The sequence below is a fragment of the Callorhinchus milii genome, unplaced genomic scaffold, assembly GCF_018977255.1.
Source record: "Callorhinchus milii isolate IMCB2004 unplaced genomic scaffold, IMCB_Cmil_1.0 Scaffold1, whole genome shotgun sequence".
Classification (NCBI taxonomy): domain Eukaryota; kingdom Metazoa; phylum Chordata; class Chondrichthyes; order Chimaeriformes; family Callorhinchidae; genus Callorhinchus; species Callorhinchus milii.
In genome coordinates, this window is record NW_024704742.1 from 77,441,897 (window position 1) to 77,460,260 (window position 18,364).

Genomic DNA, 18,364 nt, shown 5'->3' on the forward strand with positions numbered 1-18,364 from the left:
GAAATAACCAACAAGACAGCAATGTACACTGCTGCTCCTAAGCACTGTATCTGAACTCCATCCTTGAAGTCCATGTGAATAATGTTCACAATCATTAATAGACATGGGCCTCAGATATCTGGGTGCATTTTATGTGATTAACATCCTCTCCTTTTGGCTATGCTAGATTTTATCTCAAAGCTCTCTCCTACCACATGAAACGCCATCTTAGAAACTTATTACAAAACACTGCCAGTCAGCGTTTACTTATTATGCATGTATGCGTTTGAATCGTACAAACTAGGTTGACAATACATATTAAAGTGTTCGGTGAAAGCCGGTGTACTTGTTTGCAGTGTGTGAGCAGCACACGTTGAAGGTGTAATATTAATGGAAATCATAATCAATATGTGGAAGGAGTGGATTCAAGATTGGATCAAAGTGTTCCATTTGGTAAATTTTATAGCATTTACCCTCATCCCCAGCATTCGGATTGTCTAAGTTAGGAGCACCACATTATTTGGTATTAAATATTGACCGAATTAAAAAAAAACTTTTTGAAACAATTTTACCATTGAAAAAGCACAGGTAATTTTATTTTGTGTTATACACATAATCCATATGATGCAGTTTTAATAAAACCAGCTGGAGAGAAGTGGATTGATCACTGACACATTGAATGTGCTTGGCATGCAGAGGGTTAACCTTTCCAGCACATTAATGCGATTGTGATTCATTGAAAGCTTTTATCACTTATCTGTTCCACCATGTTAGACCCTTATTTCTTTATACTTATGCAGATTTTTTTAAAAAATGAAAACAGCAAGCAAGGGTCAAAATAAATCTAGGTGTTTCTCATTTTACATTAGGCAGGCGAAGTTCAAGAGCTGAGTGGAGCAGAGTCCTCTTAACACTATTTTAATAGGCGATGACCCTTAAAATAAATAATGTTGATCATGGGACCTTTTTCCCTTTGTTATTGCAGCCTGTGTTGTGATTTATGTTTCTGTGGCATGATATCATAGAAGTATAGATGCTTTCTTATGCTGAGTGGCTTATGTTAAAAAAAAGCTGGAATACATCTACAGATGAATCGTGGACAGTTAATGCTGAACAAGGCGGCCCATTAGTAGCAATGAGTTGTAGCTAATGACTGCTCCTAATACAGCTATTTAATTTCAATGAACGGATGTTAAAGCAGTTTATAAACCAGCAAAATGTAGGATTTTGTGCACAATTTAGCTTTATTAATAGGAACTGTGTTGCTCTGACATGTCTGCTTTCCCAAGCTTACATGTGCCTACAAACTTCGCATATAGCAGACTTAATTTTAAAAGTACAAAACCGCACCACGTTTGCAAAGTTAGGCCACAATGATATAATGATAAATATTGTGGCCAAGAAATTCAAGTGGACAAATAATGTCCCCAGTGTGTACATGATGGGCCCCAGTCTTGTTGTTTCAACATCTGACACAAAATAACATGATGCATTTGTCTAAACAAAGGATTTGTGTGTGTGTATGCTTCTCTGGGGTCAGTCTATTAACTTTGGCTAACCATTCCAGTTAATGTTATGCTGTTGTGTACAGCTGCATTAGTCTCTGAAAAGCTGCTCTGTTGAACTTGACTGTATTTGTCATACAGCTTGGTTGTATTATTTTACCAAGTTATTGCTAGCTTGTAGCAAAATACAGTGGAGTAATAGAGAAGACGGTTCCAGTTTCCTAAGTGCTTGGGGTTCTTTCCGTCCCTCCTTATGAATCGAGACTGAATCTCGATTTGAATCTCCATTCATGGTCTCAGTCTGGCATCAGTGACTTTGTGGTTAATCAAGCAGCATGGGGTAGTTGGTGGCAGTTCGATGTAGTGTCTGTATGTAACTAATTAGACCATGCAGAAAATCATTCTGCAAGCACTGAGGGAAAAAACAGCAAGCAAACCCAGGACACTGCTTACACCGTCTGAACATGAAGTTAATTGGCCAGTTGGGTTAATGAGCTATTGTGTGTTTGTAATGATTAGAAACGAATAACATCCGCACATTAAAAACCGCAAGGAATCAAAACAAAAAAAAACCAATTTGCTGAACGTACCTGAGGCAAATTTCATTAGCAACGCAAACTCTGGGTTGAGAAGCTGAGTTTGTTTTTGGCAGCATGTAGGGATTTTTAAAAAGACATGAAGCAGTATTCCAAGTTGAGAGAAATACGGTGACTGTCCATCTCTTCCCTCTCTGCTCCGTTCTCCCCCCTGCCCCTCCACCCCCATCCTCCCATTCACTTTCACATTAGAAGTGCTGGGATGATCCCTTTCAATAGGAATGTTTACATGTTCACTACCCCCTCATCTGTATTGCAATACTTGCGCCCCCCCCCCCCCCCAACCCCGCTTCCATATACTCTTTCCCATATGGACCATGGTGCCCCATGTCTCCAGTGCTTGAGTTGCCTGGAGCCCTTGATGTTACATACAGATTTTTGTTTAACCCTATTAAGACTATCATAGTATTCTATCTAAAATACCTGTATTTAATGTAGTCAAAGCCTGGTAATGAAATGTATTGTGGAGTTGGGTATCTCCGACTTTCTATTGTACTGTCATTTGGATCAAGGAAAGCTTTCAGTTTCCGACGAAGCAAAATACTACATGCAAATAATCTCAACTTCTTGAAAGCAACATGAAGAGCAACATTCAGTAATTGTGGGTTTTACCCTATCCACTTCAGGTGAAACTGTAATGAAACCAAGACTCGTCCAAATCTACATTGTGAGCTCATAAGTGATGAAATCTGAGCGTTTAATGCTGCAAAGAGCATGGAGAATTCCGAAGGTTAAATTTAGTTGTTTGTAGCTGGGAAAGCCTCTTTCAAATGATGCACTATCTAGCACTCAGTAAATCAGGATTGCCGCATGCCCATAGATGCAGACTGCAGAGCAAGCTTAACCCTACAGCTGGCAGGTCAAACTATAAATTAATTGTAGGATTCCCAATACTGTGGCTTAATGCGCCTTTAAAGGGGAACGTGTCGTCACAATACTTTATCTTGTTTGTAAACGAGGATGATGACTTCACCACCGCTGCTTCTTTATTTAAAACCCTTCCCCCAAAAAAATCTTTCTGCATGTTGGACAGACGTATCTCAGCAGGACTCAAACTTTGATGTCTGAGTAGAGTGTATTTGAGACAGGTTGTTTCAGTAGCTTGGGCTGTACAGAAGTTGTCCCTTCTGTTGTAAAGAACAATACCCCTTTAACAAAAAATGACTTACAACTATTGCAATTACAGTTAGTTACTCCACAACTCAGACCATAGACATTTTCATTGTTTGCCACACTTAACTCTGACCAAGTTTCTACTATTAATTTTTGTCTTGAATCCAGCCAATGCCAAATTAACATGGGACTTTATATATGATATATATATATATGTATGCAATATATATGATTTTAAACGGAACGTAAATGTACAGATCTGTAAGCTATGGTATCTTATTCATTCATGGCTTTCGTGCTACTCTTTCCTAATGCTGGATGCATTTACTTTGATTTAATGGACTCTTTTGCCCTGATTGTGAGGTGCAGTAGCTTGGTGGAAGTGGCAAAGCTTTTGGACTGTAGTGATGAATAGAAAAGCAAGCAAATGCTCTACCCCCTTGCCCACCCACCCCCACCCCCCCAACACTGGGAACTCTTAGCACATGGAGGAAATAGGCTTCAGTTAATCAGGATTCCTCAGGCTCCACAGACTCCTTGTGTCTCTGCCTGTGAATGACAGCTTGAAATAAAGTCCAATCACAAGTCTGGCAAGTCTGAAGGCTGAATGTATGGATATGGCGGTGTGTGTGTGTGTGGATGTGGAGGGGGGTGGAGGGGTTGGAGGGAAGCTGGGTCACGTTCCACATACGCTTGATCTGAAGGAAATGGTGAAAGGAAACTGCAGTCAAAAGTACTGACAGTGCATGGAAACACATGCTTGTTTAAGTTTATCAGCTTCCTGCCCCTTCCAACATCCTAAACAGAGTCTATTCTCTCCCTGTCCGCCTTTCTCCAAAGCAAATTATCTTAAATTGTGCTTACATCATAGAATCCCAGTACTTATCTGCAGCATTTCCAAAAGGCATTTTCTACAATTATTCCAAGAAACGGCATTTTTAATGTGTATTGCTTGCTGTGTGCTGCTCAAATTAAAAACCACAGCAGTGTGACTAAATCCTAGAGATTGGGTCCCCACCCAACCTCTAACCCTTGTTTAAAAGCATCAGTATAACGTATAAGCAAAGGAAATGGGAATTTTTTGAATGTAATGCACTTGTTGATTTTAGTGGATTTATTGCTCCATATATATATTACATATATCTACGTAGCATTCCAAATTAGCTAATGTTTAATGTTGACTATCTCTGGTGGGGTGGAGGGGGGGGTGGTGGTGGCGGGGGCAGGGGGTTGAGCAGGAGAAATCTTTGAACAGCAACTCCTTTGTGTCCACGGGATTAAAGAGAAGGCAGTATGTGATCACTGTGTGGGACATTGCGTTCCTAGACATGTCACAATGATAACTGCTGAGACGGAGCACCTCCCCTCCACCACCCCCACCCAAAGCCTTATTAAAATAGTTTTGCCCAGAATGCGCTTGCTGCAGCTGTTGAGCTGGCTGGCGGAGCTTTTGATCCTGCCGCTGAGCAAATCCTGCATTGCCAGTTTGCTTGTTCTTTTTCCCACCTTCTCCTCCTGAAGACGCAGAATCTTGCTGGGATTTGATTCTAACACCTCCTTCCAACTTGGCAAGCTCGTATTTGCTTTAAAATCAAACTGGCAGACATTAAAAGTTTGAATCAGCCCAGTGATAATTATCACATCATATACCACAACCCGTTCAGCCAATGAACAGCAACAGGCGATGTTTCTAAGTTGCTTTCTTTCACTTCACTGTATATTTTGTGAAGCCCTTTGAGACGTCTTAGAGACATGATAAGGCCCTATATCAAATGCAAGGATTGTTATTATTATTAAACATAAGTGTTTTGGTGTTGTTCTGTGAGGATGCTACACACTGATATCTGTGACGGATAAAAGGGACCAGGTTAAACTGGGCTATTCTAGGGCCTGTTTCTTGCCTCTTCTATCCAGCTATATGTCAGTGGGCTGAATCCTGGGATAGTTCCTATTGCCTTTGCGCGATGAACATAATTGCAATGTTTGGTTGTGGCTCCAAATAGATTCCTTCCCAAGCCCTGTAATTTTCAAATGTGAGAGTCCATGAAGATTGTAGGTTTGAGAGAGCTGGAGGCAGGGGAAAGAGGGATTTACAAAAAATGAAGTCTAAATGGGTTGGTATGTCGTAATTAAGCTGGTAATTTTTGTGTGGAGATTTGTCCTAAAGAAGTAGGAAATTTCTATTTTCCATAACCTTCTTTGTCCAGTTGTTTCAAGAGCAACAATATTATGGCCTTTAGTGATATTTTTGATAGGTTTCCATTAACATTTAACACACACGCGTTCAGCTTCTTCTTTCGCCCACTTCTCACACTCCTACGGACACCAGCTGCCCTCTTATTACCTCATTCAACCTAGCCATTCATTACTTAATAGGTTAGACAGTGAGTATCAACAGCAACAACAAGATTACGTTTGTATAGTGCCTTCAGCAGGCCACCTGACTGTGTAATGTCGCTGCTGAGTGTAATCATAAGCCCATAAATTCCAATATGGGGTTACTGGATTGAGATCAGGAATGGATAAGCAGGAATGGTTTCCCCACCTCTTCCCCCCCAAAAAAAAAACTTTGGGTACTGTGGCCAATTGGAGTTTCTTGGCTTATGAGCTAAACAGATGAGGGATCAAACCTGGGACCATCCTGGTCCCCATTGCCCAGCTATTTGCTACATAAACTCACTCAGCCATGGAAGGCAATAGTTTGTTTTATAAATTCCACCCTCCCCTATCTCATTCTTTTCCTTCCAAACCTTCTTCCTGGCTTTCTTCAATCACAATAACCAGACGTTCATCAGTGGCACTGCAAACAAGGAGACAAGATGTCTATTGCAAGACAGAGTAGATCACCCAAATCACCCCTAGATAGAATACAATAGTATTAGGAGGTGTTCTGTCCAGTGACACAGTCAAGAACTGTCAACAACTTGCCTTTAGAAGGAGATAAAGCTTAGTCCACAACCTCTGAATAGACAGCCTGTTCTTCTGTGACTGCTGCACCATTGTGTTATGGTGCATTGTACAATATTCAGGCAGCACCTTTCACATTGCTACCATGAGTTTAATACAGCTAATCACTTTCTTAATTAAATGTCATTGATGTGTATTTAAAAAGAAATGGGCTAATATTGTAGATGCAGGTGGAACAGCAACAACTTGCCTTGGTATAACATCTTTCATGAAGGACAGTTGTCCTTGTTTAACACCTTTCATACATGGTGAATGTCTCGAAGCACTTACCAGATTTTGGACCTTGGTTTAACATCTAATCCAAACCACGGTACCAATGAAACATCTTGCTTCCCTGCTGCATTACAAATGTTCACGTTGGGAATAGTGAGGGGACAGAAAAGAGTGGCTTCACAAAGTTTTGGCTTAAATCCTGCTTTGTGTCTGTTCGTTTGTGGTGAAGGGGTTGTGGTTTGGTGGAATTGAGTGGCAGAAGTTTGTGCTCTGGCCTTTTTTTTTAAAAAGAGTAGTTTGCAATCTCAAATAACATTTTCACCCCCCACCCCCAATCATGATATAGGGACCTTCGCCAAGTACCTACTAGTACACTGCTTCAAGAATAAGCTTGGGACAGAGATCAAGTGATACAGATTAAGTGGAAAAATGTATTTCCAGACTTTCGCATTACCTTGTACCTGGAGGCTCAGAAAATCAGTCCTTTTGGGAATGGGAAGTAAAAGAAACTCCTGAAGGATTTGTATAGGTTTCCTGTTACCTTTTATGATATTAAGATTTGCAAAGCGATACGATTTTTTAAAAAAAAAACTCTTGTTTGGTCTCAATGGCGTTTTATGGGCACGTTTTAATGGAATTCGTAAAAAGGTGGAATATTCTTGGCAACGTGGAGGCAAAAACTACTCAGTAGTCAAACCCAAAAGAGAAATCACTTGTTTATTCTGGGGAAGAAATGCCTGCGTATTTAAATTAAATTTCAGCTGAAATAGTGCAATCTGTTTAACAAACCAAATGTATTTTAGATGGAAATGTAACGGGCACCTCACACGATTTACAGATGTACTGCTTTGTGTGATTTACCCGCCACCTCAGCAATCACAATCGAGGTATTGTTAGTAACTAAATGTGTCTTTGCTATTGACCTAAAGCGTACTGTGATATTAATTATTTTCTGGTAGTGCATGCTTTTTTTTCTATATTGTTAATATGTCAAACGCAACTTTCTGTGTGTTTTATGCAGTAAAATAGTTTAAATCCCAGGTTAATAAGCATTGTGATTTATATAAAGAAATGTAAAACATCTATCTATATATAATCTGTCTCACTCTGTTTGCCTTTGTTCCTTTATTCCCACTCATTATTTACATTGTCTTTCTTGTTCACTCGTTTCCATTTGTAAATCTCTCTCTCTCTCTCGTTCTCCCTTTCAACTACTCCTGTAGAGCTTATATATTCCTCTCAGTGTTTGGTATGTTCTGTACACCTGCCCCAAAGATGTTCTGCGGAAAGGTACTTGAAACTGACATTGAAGCTAAGTCTACCCCTGGGGTGATCCTGCCTAGTGATTCTCTCGGAAGTGCTGTTTACTCTGGAGAAAAGGTCAGGCAAAGTGATTGGAACATTGCTTCCCAGAAGCAGGACTCCTAGGCAGGGAGCCAGCCATTTGTATTAGAGACTCCCAAAGTCAATCGGCCCACTTCTGCGTCACTTTCTGGTACCCTCGTAGAACGTGTCTTGGGACCGGCAACACAGATTACCAGGTGATCTGACTGGATATATAATATATTGTCCCTTTAAGAAAATAGAATTGTGTGCAAAATAAGAAAATGCAGGAAATGAACTTTTTCTCTTGTTAACCTGAGTTTGTCTCTCTGGAATGTTGAACCAGTGTGGTTAACTCTCTAATATTTCTTGATTGAAACCTGTGTCGCATCTTAATCAGACTAATGCCTTTCTTAATGGAAGTGAATTTTTTGCATGTGTTCTTGGAGTCTAGTTCTGCTCGATACCCAATCTCACTGATAGGTTTCAATTGACAGCTGAGGATTTGTGACTGGACCATGAATCAAAACGGCAGGCATTTATACCCCAGTGCCAGTGACGATACTTTGGGAATTGCTTGGCAAAGGTAACATTTTAAATATTTCTAAAATCTACACCTGCATATCAAAACAAAACCGTGAAGCTGCATTATCCCCTCTTGTTGTCCTGCATAAAGACGAATCACTTAAAACTGTCTGGCACAATCTGCTCAAATCTCGACTGTCAAATCTACTACCTCGACAATTCTTTCCTAACGTTTGTAGTGTGTAGTGGATTTAGAAATCTTCAACTCCTTGTATTTTCCCACATTGCCTGGGATAAACATGGCTGCCGCCCTCTTCAGAGAATTTAATGGAAAACATCTGTTCGGAGTTCTTTAGGGAGGCTGAAGTTATGTTCAAGGAGAGTTTTTGAACAGGGGAAATGTTTTAACTCTTTCACATCTGGAGGCTGGCTGCCTTCGTGCTTTTCTCAGTGGAACAGTCAAGGCTTTTCCGTCCTTGTGTCTTTGGCAATTTTTCTAAAAATTGTAAAGAACATGGTGATTTTCTTTTGCAGTAGTTTCACAGCGCACTGGAGCCGCAGCACAGCACACTGTGGAGCTGCGCACTTGTGGGATACAGGTTTGACCGCCTTTCCCTCCCCCTGTGTACCTCTGTCTCCTCCCTCCACTCTCTCCCCCCGCTGAGTTCCTGTTCTCAGGCATGCTGTTGTGTGGAGGTGGCGAGCAGAAGCCAGACCTTTCTCCGCAGGAAGGGAGGGCAGATCAGCTGGGAGTCTGCACTGGGCTGCTCCTCCTGGCAACTAGCCAATTGTGGCATTGGCACCACTCCAGACACAGGTCATCCTCCCGCCTTCTTAGCTGCAGGAAGTACTTGGCTTGTGAAGGACAAGAAAAGCGAAAAAACTGGGGAGAGTGGTGATGATGGTGGTGTTTGAAGTGGGGGAGAAAGAGAGGCAAACTTTTGTACCTTTTAAACAGGGCAAATTTCTTTTTTTAAAAGAAGTTGTTTTCTTTCGATGTGCATGAATGTGCTTTCAGAGGAGAGGAACAAGCTGAGGGTATTTCTAAATGCACTTACAAAACAAAGTGGATGATAAATGTGTCCAACACCACCGTGTGGAACCCAAATTAAAATTCCATGGAGAAAGTCATCTTTTAACAGTGTTGAAAACTGGACAAATGTTGACCAGCAAAATGGGATACTGCAGCCTTAACAGTTACGGTTCTGATTTTTTTTAACAGAAGAATGATTACTTTTCATTAAGTTTGTGCAAAGTAAGTGACAGACCCTGGATAGCTGAGGTACCTCCTGGTGTCTTTTTAATGAAAATTATGTGAATATATCAAGCAACTTTATAGGCCATGTATGCCGTTAGTGAAATGGTAAACTCCATACTGTACCCATTAATAACCAGTCAGGAGCTTTCCTGTCTTTCCCTTCAATATGTTAAAATCAAAGATACTTGAACAATTGTTATCTTTATCAATTTATAAATTGCGCATTCAGCTGGTTCACAGTTTGCAAATGCCAGATTATATTTCAGTGTCTCTAGCAAGTTTTGTCCCCCCAAAAACTGGATTGAATTACAGGGGAAATTATGCCTATTGCACAAACTCAGGCTTTGCATATGTGTCATGTTTCAAGCTATGTTATACAAGGATAACACTTTACAGGGGCTTTTGAACAAGTCACAGTGCCTCAGCCAAGTCTATTACAGCGTATTGTACAAAGACGTGTGAGCTTTTATGTCTGTGTATAGTTTCTTTGTTTTATGATTTCACATTACTAACTCACTCATTGGCAGTTAATGCTTCTGGTTCGAGCAATGAGTGTTTGTGGTCAGTATGTGGGGCTTGGCGTTTTGTCCAGATGTGTGTTTCAGATGTATCAGTTCTGTATCCCATAGAGGAGGGCCAGCTCTGGTTCCCATCCAATGTCTTGTCACTTTACATGTACGTGCAGGAAGCCTCATACAGTATTTATATCCATTTTTGTACAGTTTCTAAATTTATCACTGTCCAAGTGTGAAAGGACCTTCCAAATAATGGGTGATGGAAGGCAGGTCCAGACAAATGCAAAGGAAGTTCAGTACCCAACTGGTTAATCCCTTCACTTCAAGCATCTATACTCCAGTACTTCTCTCCCTTCTAAAAAAAATGTTTCTGTTGGACTATCCTGGAAAATGTACTGGGTCAGCACTTCCTGCCATAAGTTTATCTTACTGAAGTAACTTACATTCATCTTACAGTGAAGCAGCTGTTTAATGCTACACTCCTGGGGAGGATGTTTAACTCAGTATGTGAAGAGCTGGAAAGATTGCTCCAGCGTTCCCGAAATGAAGTTTCTTTTCAAAAAAACTACATAAAATGTCTTATTTCTTATGAATTTTCTCAGTTGGAATAGCTTTCCGGAAGGCCCTGCCTTGATATTATATAACGATGGGCAATAATTATTTAAAAAATCATTGGATACAGGGTGGAGAGGTAAAACTTTGCACATGACAAGACTGTGTTTTATAGAAAGTGAGCTTTTGTTGAAACACAAGTTATGTCTGAGTAACTTCATTGGGGTTTAAAGAATAAAAGTGCATAGTCAATGTGTTTTTCCAAAATTCAAGGCTCTAAACTTTTGGTGATCTTAATTATAGTTTCTTGGAAACTCTTAGAAGCTCACACAGAAATGCACCCTGCCTGCCATGTATCACAGGAAATGGGTCAACAATCTATTAAAAAGCCATTTGATAATCTAATTTAAGCCATAAATTAACCACACTGAGTACTTGAGGTGTGCTTGTGAGAAAAGGGTTATATGAATCGATGGGGAGTTGAGGCATGAAGAAGATTATTTGTTTCTCTCTAATCATGGTCACGTCGCAAGCTGTCTGGTAACCATGGGAAACCAGACATGATGTAATTCCAGATTGAACTTGAACTTCAGGGACTTAAAAGGGGGAACAATAGACCATAGCAATCAATAAAGTCTATTTTCCACACGATTATGTTTGGTGCTTCGAGTTAACCTTTATGGGAATGGTAGATGTAGCAGCTACAGTGCAGAAAGATGATCCATTGACAAAATACTAAAGCAAAGAAACAACTTTGCATTGACACTTTCTAGCAAATCCCAAGATTCGAGATGGATTAGAAAGTTTGCACTCTGCAGTAAGCCGTTTCACTGCTCTGTGGGCTCTTTGTTCCCTTAGGTAGGACAAACTTAATCTTTAGTTTCCTGTCAGATGACTTTGGCAGCGCCTGTATGGGGGGAGAGGAGAGGAGGAGCAGGCAGCACAACACAAAATACAGCTCCAACTCTGCCCAGTGCAGTGTGAAATAGTTTTAAGGTGGAACCGTTTTACCTGGTTGCAAACTTTTAAGTGGGACAGTCTTTCATTTGTACACTTTGGGTTGGATTCCAGATGGAAAAAAAGGAGTCCTAGTAGAATAGGATAGGTAAGATGCTGGTTTCATTGCACAATGATTTGGCAGTTCAGTTTCAGAGATAGCCAATGCCAGTTGTCAGTTAAATTAAGGGTGTCGCAACAGGGGACAAATTCATCCGTCTGGCTTGAAAGTAGCTGGCTCACCAAGTAACAGGATGCCGACTGATATGAGTGATGAGAGTCTCGAAGAACTGTGTGGCCCCTTCACCCACTTATCTTGTCGGATGGAAAGATGGAGGGAAATGAGTGGCTGTGATAAGAGAAACAATTAGGAGGATGAATGGTACCAAATATAAAAATGCTGTGTTTAAAAAAAAGACAGAGCAATGCTATCTAGATTTCCCCTTGATTAAAAACCTCTGCAATGAACATAGCAACACTCCAGCCAGACACTGGAGAAGTTCAGAAATAGATGGGGCCATAAAGAATTACCTTAAATGTGTGATTGGCTGAGTTGAAATGGGAATGTTTGTATTTTCGGATTGTGGATGACATTGGACAGAAAGGATTTATTTTAAAATGTTCAAGCACTTGTATTCTGCACAAAAAAATGAGCATATCATTGCTTTCATGTTACACAAATGGCACTTCAGATAGGAAAACACATCAGTCTCCACCACTGACATTAAAGCTGTGTTCTGGCATTCTTTAATGAATGAAAATAGTTTCTTACATTCTTTAGCCCCATTCATTTTAGTGATGTTGTTGGTTCTTGGGTAGAGTTTTTTTTAAATACTTCCTTATAGCTGGTAGTTTCTGAGGATGGCCTTGTAGATGTAGATTAAATTTATAACTGTAATTATGACTGTAATCCGACTGCAAGATTTAATTAGAAAATATGGTGACTTGGAAACCAGTTACTGTCAGCATTATGAAACTTATTGGCATTTGGAGACGTAAATGGATTAGTAGCTGCGGAATCCTAGATGTGTGGCTGACCATTACTTCACAGAAGAGGAACACAAACAGAGTCCGTAGCGTTCCAGAGAGTCGGCCACGCAGGATAGGTTAATCTAACATGTAGATGTAAAATGGGTCGTCTCTTCAATAGTGCAGTAAGGCAGCCTTTCATACCATTCCTTTAGTAAGAAAACACCAAGTCCTGTTATCCTCTTAGGGTGCAGGTCATGATGTGTTGGAAAAAACATAGCAAACAGCATAACCAAGGCTCCCTACCAACCTGCCCGCTCCCTCCATTCATCGGGCTCCGGTCTGCTCCATGTCTCCCACCCGACACGCCCTACCATCGGTGGCCGGGCTTTCAGCCTCTCTGCCCCCACACTCTGGAACTCCATCCCACGGGCCCTTTGCTTCGCTTCTTCCCTTACCTCCTTCAAGGTCAGTCTCAAGACCATTCTCTTCGACCGTGCCTTTGGTCTCCCTCCCACCTCTCTGCCTTCCCTCACCCCTACACCACCCCTCCCCCGTGCTCGGGCCCAGACATCTGACTGGTCAGCGCTTTGGGACGTCCACCCGATGTGAAAGGCGCTCTATAAATGTAATTTTGGTGTTGTTGTTGTTGTAAAGTGTTGATACAATGTAGTTATGAATTGTGTTCAACACCTATGCTGTATGTTTAAACAAAATTAAAATGAATGCTCTTCTTAAGGGTGGATTAAAGCAACATCCAATGTGGTTTTAAATCTTAGTTTGTGCTGATTTAGCTGATCTAGGCACGGCATCAGTCCAGACGTTACATTTGGAGGTTCAAGGGGTAAATCAGCTTGGGTCCTGCTCCTGACTGCTGCTCAGTGACCTCAGCTGGAAAGTGCAGATGTGTTCGGTGATGACATAGTAGTTTTAATGCCCCTTCATGTGTTTGCCTAGACAACTCTCACTTTCTAGGCTCACACATGAAGAAGTGCTGATTATTTTAAGTATGGGAAGGTATGCAGGAGGGACTTCAAGGTCCTCACCTATAAATCCCTTCATGCCCTATCTCTGTGATCCTTTCCTATTCCACTCTTCCACTCAGCAAACTCGAGCTTGCTGAGGTCCCCGTCACTCCTGCTTTTTGATGCCACTTGCAGTTAACTAGCTTGCCATGACTCCCTGTCAAGGTTAACACGTGAATAGTGGTCACATGGGCACAGGCCCTTTGCTATCTGTTCTGTTTTCTTTTTAGCTACACTCCAGCACCATGCTAATGTCCCACAAATTAAATGGTCTTCTGCAAGTCAATGAGTCTTGACACCAATTTCCAGAGAGGACTGACTGCCTTGTTTCAAGGGGAGATACAATACAGCTGGATGAGCTGTGGACATTTCTGTCTTTTGCCCAACAGCATGTCCATTGATTGTGTATGTTAATAATAATGCTTTATAATATATTGCTACATACTAATAATATATGCATTATTCATGACACCGAGTGACTCTTCAACCTCAGATGGCATCAAAGCTGAGCCTGATCTTCCTCTCGGCCCAAGACCACTACATGTAGGGATCAGAAGCGAAAACCTTGGCTGATATTCCCCACCATAACTTTTCAGTAGTAGAACCAACTGTAGCCCCAAATATCATTTTAGTTGAGATCAGCTAACTCTTCACTGGCCAAAAACGTACGTAGATATACATAGACTGTGTAATGCAGAAACAGACCACTCGGCCCAAACCAGTCAATGCTGGTGTTTATACTCCACATGAGTCTCCACCCACTTCTTACTCACTCCCATATCCTATTTCCTTCCTGATGTGAAAGTCTAGCTTCCTTTTAAATGCATCCATTCTGTCTAATTCAAACATTGCTTCGAGCAGATTCTCACCACCCTCTGGGTGGCCAAGTTCCTTTTCAATTCTCTTTTAAATCCCCTTTCTTAATACTTGTGTCTCCCCTATCTTATAATTGTGTGGACTCCCCAGCAAGTGGGAACAGCCAATTTACGATATAGAATTCAAGAAGTGAATTTTGAACCTTAACAATCTGCATCTCTCAACTACTCATTTGAAGAAATGCAAGCTAAAATTCCTCCAGTTTATCCAATATTTCTTTCACTCGCTTCTCAAGTGACAGTGGAATTTGATGTAAAATGAACCAATTTTCACAGCTATTTTCCCTTATCTCAGATTTTGTGAGCAAGAGAGAGCCACAGGAAAGTTGTAAGCAACCAACAGTCCCAACAATTTTCTCCCTGAAACCTAACCACAACTCAGTGGATAGATGTATCACTTCAGTACTTCCCTCATCGGTTAATAATCACAGTGCTCCCTTCAACTTGCTTTCTCGTTGGTGCTTCTGATGTCATTTGATGCGTCTCTCAGTCCGCCATCAAACTTAGTTGACTGGGCACTTGGCCCACTGCTGCACAACTCTGAGCGTGTCTGTCTCCAACTCCTGATTAAATGCATATTTGCTGAAAGATGCTATCAAAGCATAGCCTTAACTGAAAACAAGGGCCTTTTCAAAGTTGCAATTGTACACTTTAAATGGCTTCGATTTTCTTGGAAAGGAATCTTGGAACTGTAAGATAATAGTCGATGGAGTCCAGCTCTCAGTGTATTCACCTTGAGGTGGCTGAAAATTTTAGGGGAAAAAAATGAAGAGCCTTCATCTTAACGCAGTGTCATTTTCCCACCTGTAGCACATGATCCAAGCTGTCAGCATAGCTTCCAGTGTCTGGGAGAATGTTCAGATCATGTAATGGTTGATGTGCACCTTTCCCAATCCTGAGTGGAGAACTGCTCAAGTCATTTAAGAAACAGCTCGACTCTGGTGGGAAAATGGTAGGAAGGAAGAGACCAAATGAACTGAAGGGGTGATCTAAATACCTCTTTTGTAAATTTTTGATCAGGAGAAATTGGGCTACTGTGATTAATCAAAATTTCGAAGGCATTCAATCACTGTCTGAAAGAGGAAAGTGGATTTGACCTAATAGATTTCCATCATTTCTGTTTTAGCTTCAGTTTCCTGGGTCTGCTGTTTGGGTTTCACTCTTATCCATTGAGAATGCTGCAGGAAGGTAGCAGGGATTATAGTGGTTGGTTCACTGGCCCTAAGACATGAGGAAGACTTTTCTGAACTTCCTCCGCAATCTGCTTGTGTTTAGTTGGCTTTATTTAGTAGGTGGTGGTGGATGGGGGGGAGAGAGTAAGAAAGCTTGATACATGGGGTTGTCTGGCAGTAGTGCCAGCCTGCTGCCAGTTTGCTCACATTTGCTGATGCTGCAGGATATTAATGGAGGTTTATTGTGGAGCAGAAACAGTCAATGTAAATCATGTTTCCAAATTGACTCTCGCAAGTCTGCAGGGCATTATGAGAAGCAAAAGGCAGGAAATAAACACTTTAGTCTTACTTTGTAGTTTTGTCATTTTTGATCTGCTCACAAATTAAATTTTAATTAATGTGTTGAGCTCAATAAAGTCAAGCCTTTTAGTCAAGTGAGATATTGCAAATAATTAGTGCGGATTATTCCTTGATCTGCCACTTAATTTCATCGTTCGATTTGTGAATCAAAATAGAGATTTATGAAAGCGGCCACTTAATGCAAAGTTCAACACTGGTCAGGAGGTGGGACAGGAACAGGGTAGAGGGTAGGATTTGGGTCTGTGGGGTGGGGTCTCTTTTCTTCCTTGTGATCAAAATTAATTTGATGTCCTAAATCAGAAGGCAAGTGTTATGGATTTATTTTAATGGTAATCGTTTGCTTTGTGGCTTCATCTCTTTGCAAGCGAGAGACCTGGGTTCGATTCCCGGCAGGGCGAAACCTTGGGCAAGTTTCCTCAAGAAAAAAAAAGAATAATTTGGTCACTTCAATCCACGACTATTTGTGGGACATTGCTATGCGCAATTGGCTGCCGCAAATTGTATATTTGCCAAAAATATAGAATCAATTCACTTTTACAGTATATTCTGTGAAGCGCTTTGAGACATCTACAAGACATGAAAAACACTATATCAAATGCAAGGATTATTATTATTATTAATTGAGTGCAATGAATGCACTAAATATAACAGCCAAATGTGTGACCGATGGGAACTTCAATATGACCTGATTGGGTTTGTGCATGAGGACTCTGCAATAGGGAGCAGAGAAATATTAAGCAGAATAGTGCATGTCTGTGCCCACAGCTCCCCTCCCTATATCAGCTGAGATGAGTGTTGGTTGAGGGTGGCATAATGAATGAAAAATAAGTGTTTATCCCACAATAAAGGAAAGAGACCGCAATGCTGCACCCATTCATCACTAGATGCCCCATAAGAGATTGAAAGTAGAATAAAATTCACATCATTAAAGACAATAATCCCTGAGTTTGATACAGCGCCTTGCACATTGGGAGGACGGCTCAAAGCGCTTCACAGGATTTACTGTGTAAGTGACTCCGTATTTTGTAGCTAGAGATCAGTAAGATTTAGAAATCCGTGAGATAGATCTTGGTGAGCAACACAAAAATATTACACAAAAATACTGAATAACCTCAGAAGCTAAGATTGAATCAATAAAGGAGAATATTCCCATATCTATCTTACTTAATGTGATTATTTATTCTCACTTTAATAGAAATCCCCCCCAAAACTAATAAATCCTCAAAGGATAGAAACAGAAACTGTTCTTAATGAAAACAATTCTATAAAAGTTTTGTGTTTAATGTGTATTTTATGTACGTTTCATTTCTCCATTGTACTATAGTGAATATTAATCATTTAACTGTGTTAGTGGTGTTTCGCCCCTTGAGTACAGATTTTTTATCTCGCAATTTCTTGCTCTCCGAGCTGCTCAGCTATCCCCCACCCTCCCTCCTTCAGCCAGGAAAGTGAACCTGTGTGTGTAACAGGCTGCGCAAACAACAACAAAATTACATTCATGTAGCACCTTTCAACAACAACAACTTGTATTTATATAGTGCCCTCCTCACACAGTAACGGATCCCGGGACTGAGCCAGGGGGAGGGTGAGGGGGAGGGAGGTGACCAAAGGCCTGGACGAAAAGAAAAGTCTTCAGCAAAGACTTGAATATAGGAAGGGAGGGAGCGAGGCGAAGGGAGTGAGGAAGGCAGTTCCAGAGCCTCGGGGCATAGTGGCTGAAGGCACAGCTGCCGAGGATAGAGCAGAGTGGACTTTCACGTCGGGAGGACGTCTCAAGGCGCTGGACAATCAGTGTTTCGGTGGTTCTCAATGTAACCCCACACTAGGCCAGCAGGAGGTGTAGCTCAAAATGCAGCAAGTCAGACAAATTTCTTCTGTGAGATGCAACACTGCAAATGAGACCCCTTTTTTTGCCCAGCACTCTAATGGTGACTTGTAAAATGAAGAAAAGTTAGGAAGCCAGCAATCATCTTACATCAATAGTATTGCGCACACAAAGCAGTTTCACTTTTCAACAGGTTTGTTCCGTGTATATCGCTGCAGTAGTCCTAAGATTGAAGTAGTAGATTTTCATTTCAAGAGGAGATACGATGCCAAAAAAGGGAATACAGACATTTGATGCTGCTTTTCATTACAAGGTGGCTTTAGAGGCAGGCTTGACTCTGTAAGCAAACTTGTAAAGTGAAAGCGTTATCTGCACATATATTCACTGATAATGTTCACAAATAGCTACATATCCAGTTCCTTTTTTGAAGGCTTTATACATCCAGTATTATATTACAGTGGTACTCCATTATGACACAGACTCACTTGTAAGTCTGGTGGCCAGCTTCCTTGTGCTGTGCTTGCGCAGGTTGCTGCACAAACTAATTTACTTCCGTGGGTAGGTTTGGTTAAGCCAGTGGCTTTCCTCGTGTATGT

The 18,364-nt window shown here is 41.0% G+C and overlaps 1 protein-coding gene across 6 annotated transcripts in view; it reads left to right on the forward strand.

Moving 5' to 3' along the window:
* LOC103177698 (nuclear factor 1 B-type) overlaps positions 1-18,364 on the forward strand; it is a 182,769-nt gene that overhangs the window by 140,086 nt on the left and 24,319 nt on the right. For 5 of the 6 annotated variants that reach the window (XM_042332364.1, XM_007891993.2, XM_007891994.2 and 2 more), the window contains one exon: positions 8,194-8,282. The exons of the other annotated variant lie outside the window; for it this stretch is intronic. In XM_042332364.1, coding sequence (XP_042188298.1) covers positions 8,194-8,282 — 89 coding nt within the window. The remainder of the gene's footprint in view (positions 1-8,193; positions 8,283-18,364) is intronic. 6 annotated transcript variants of the gene reach the window in all.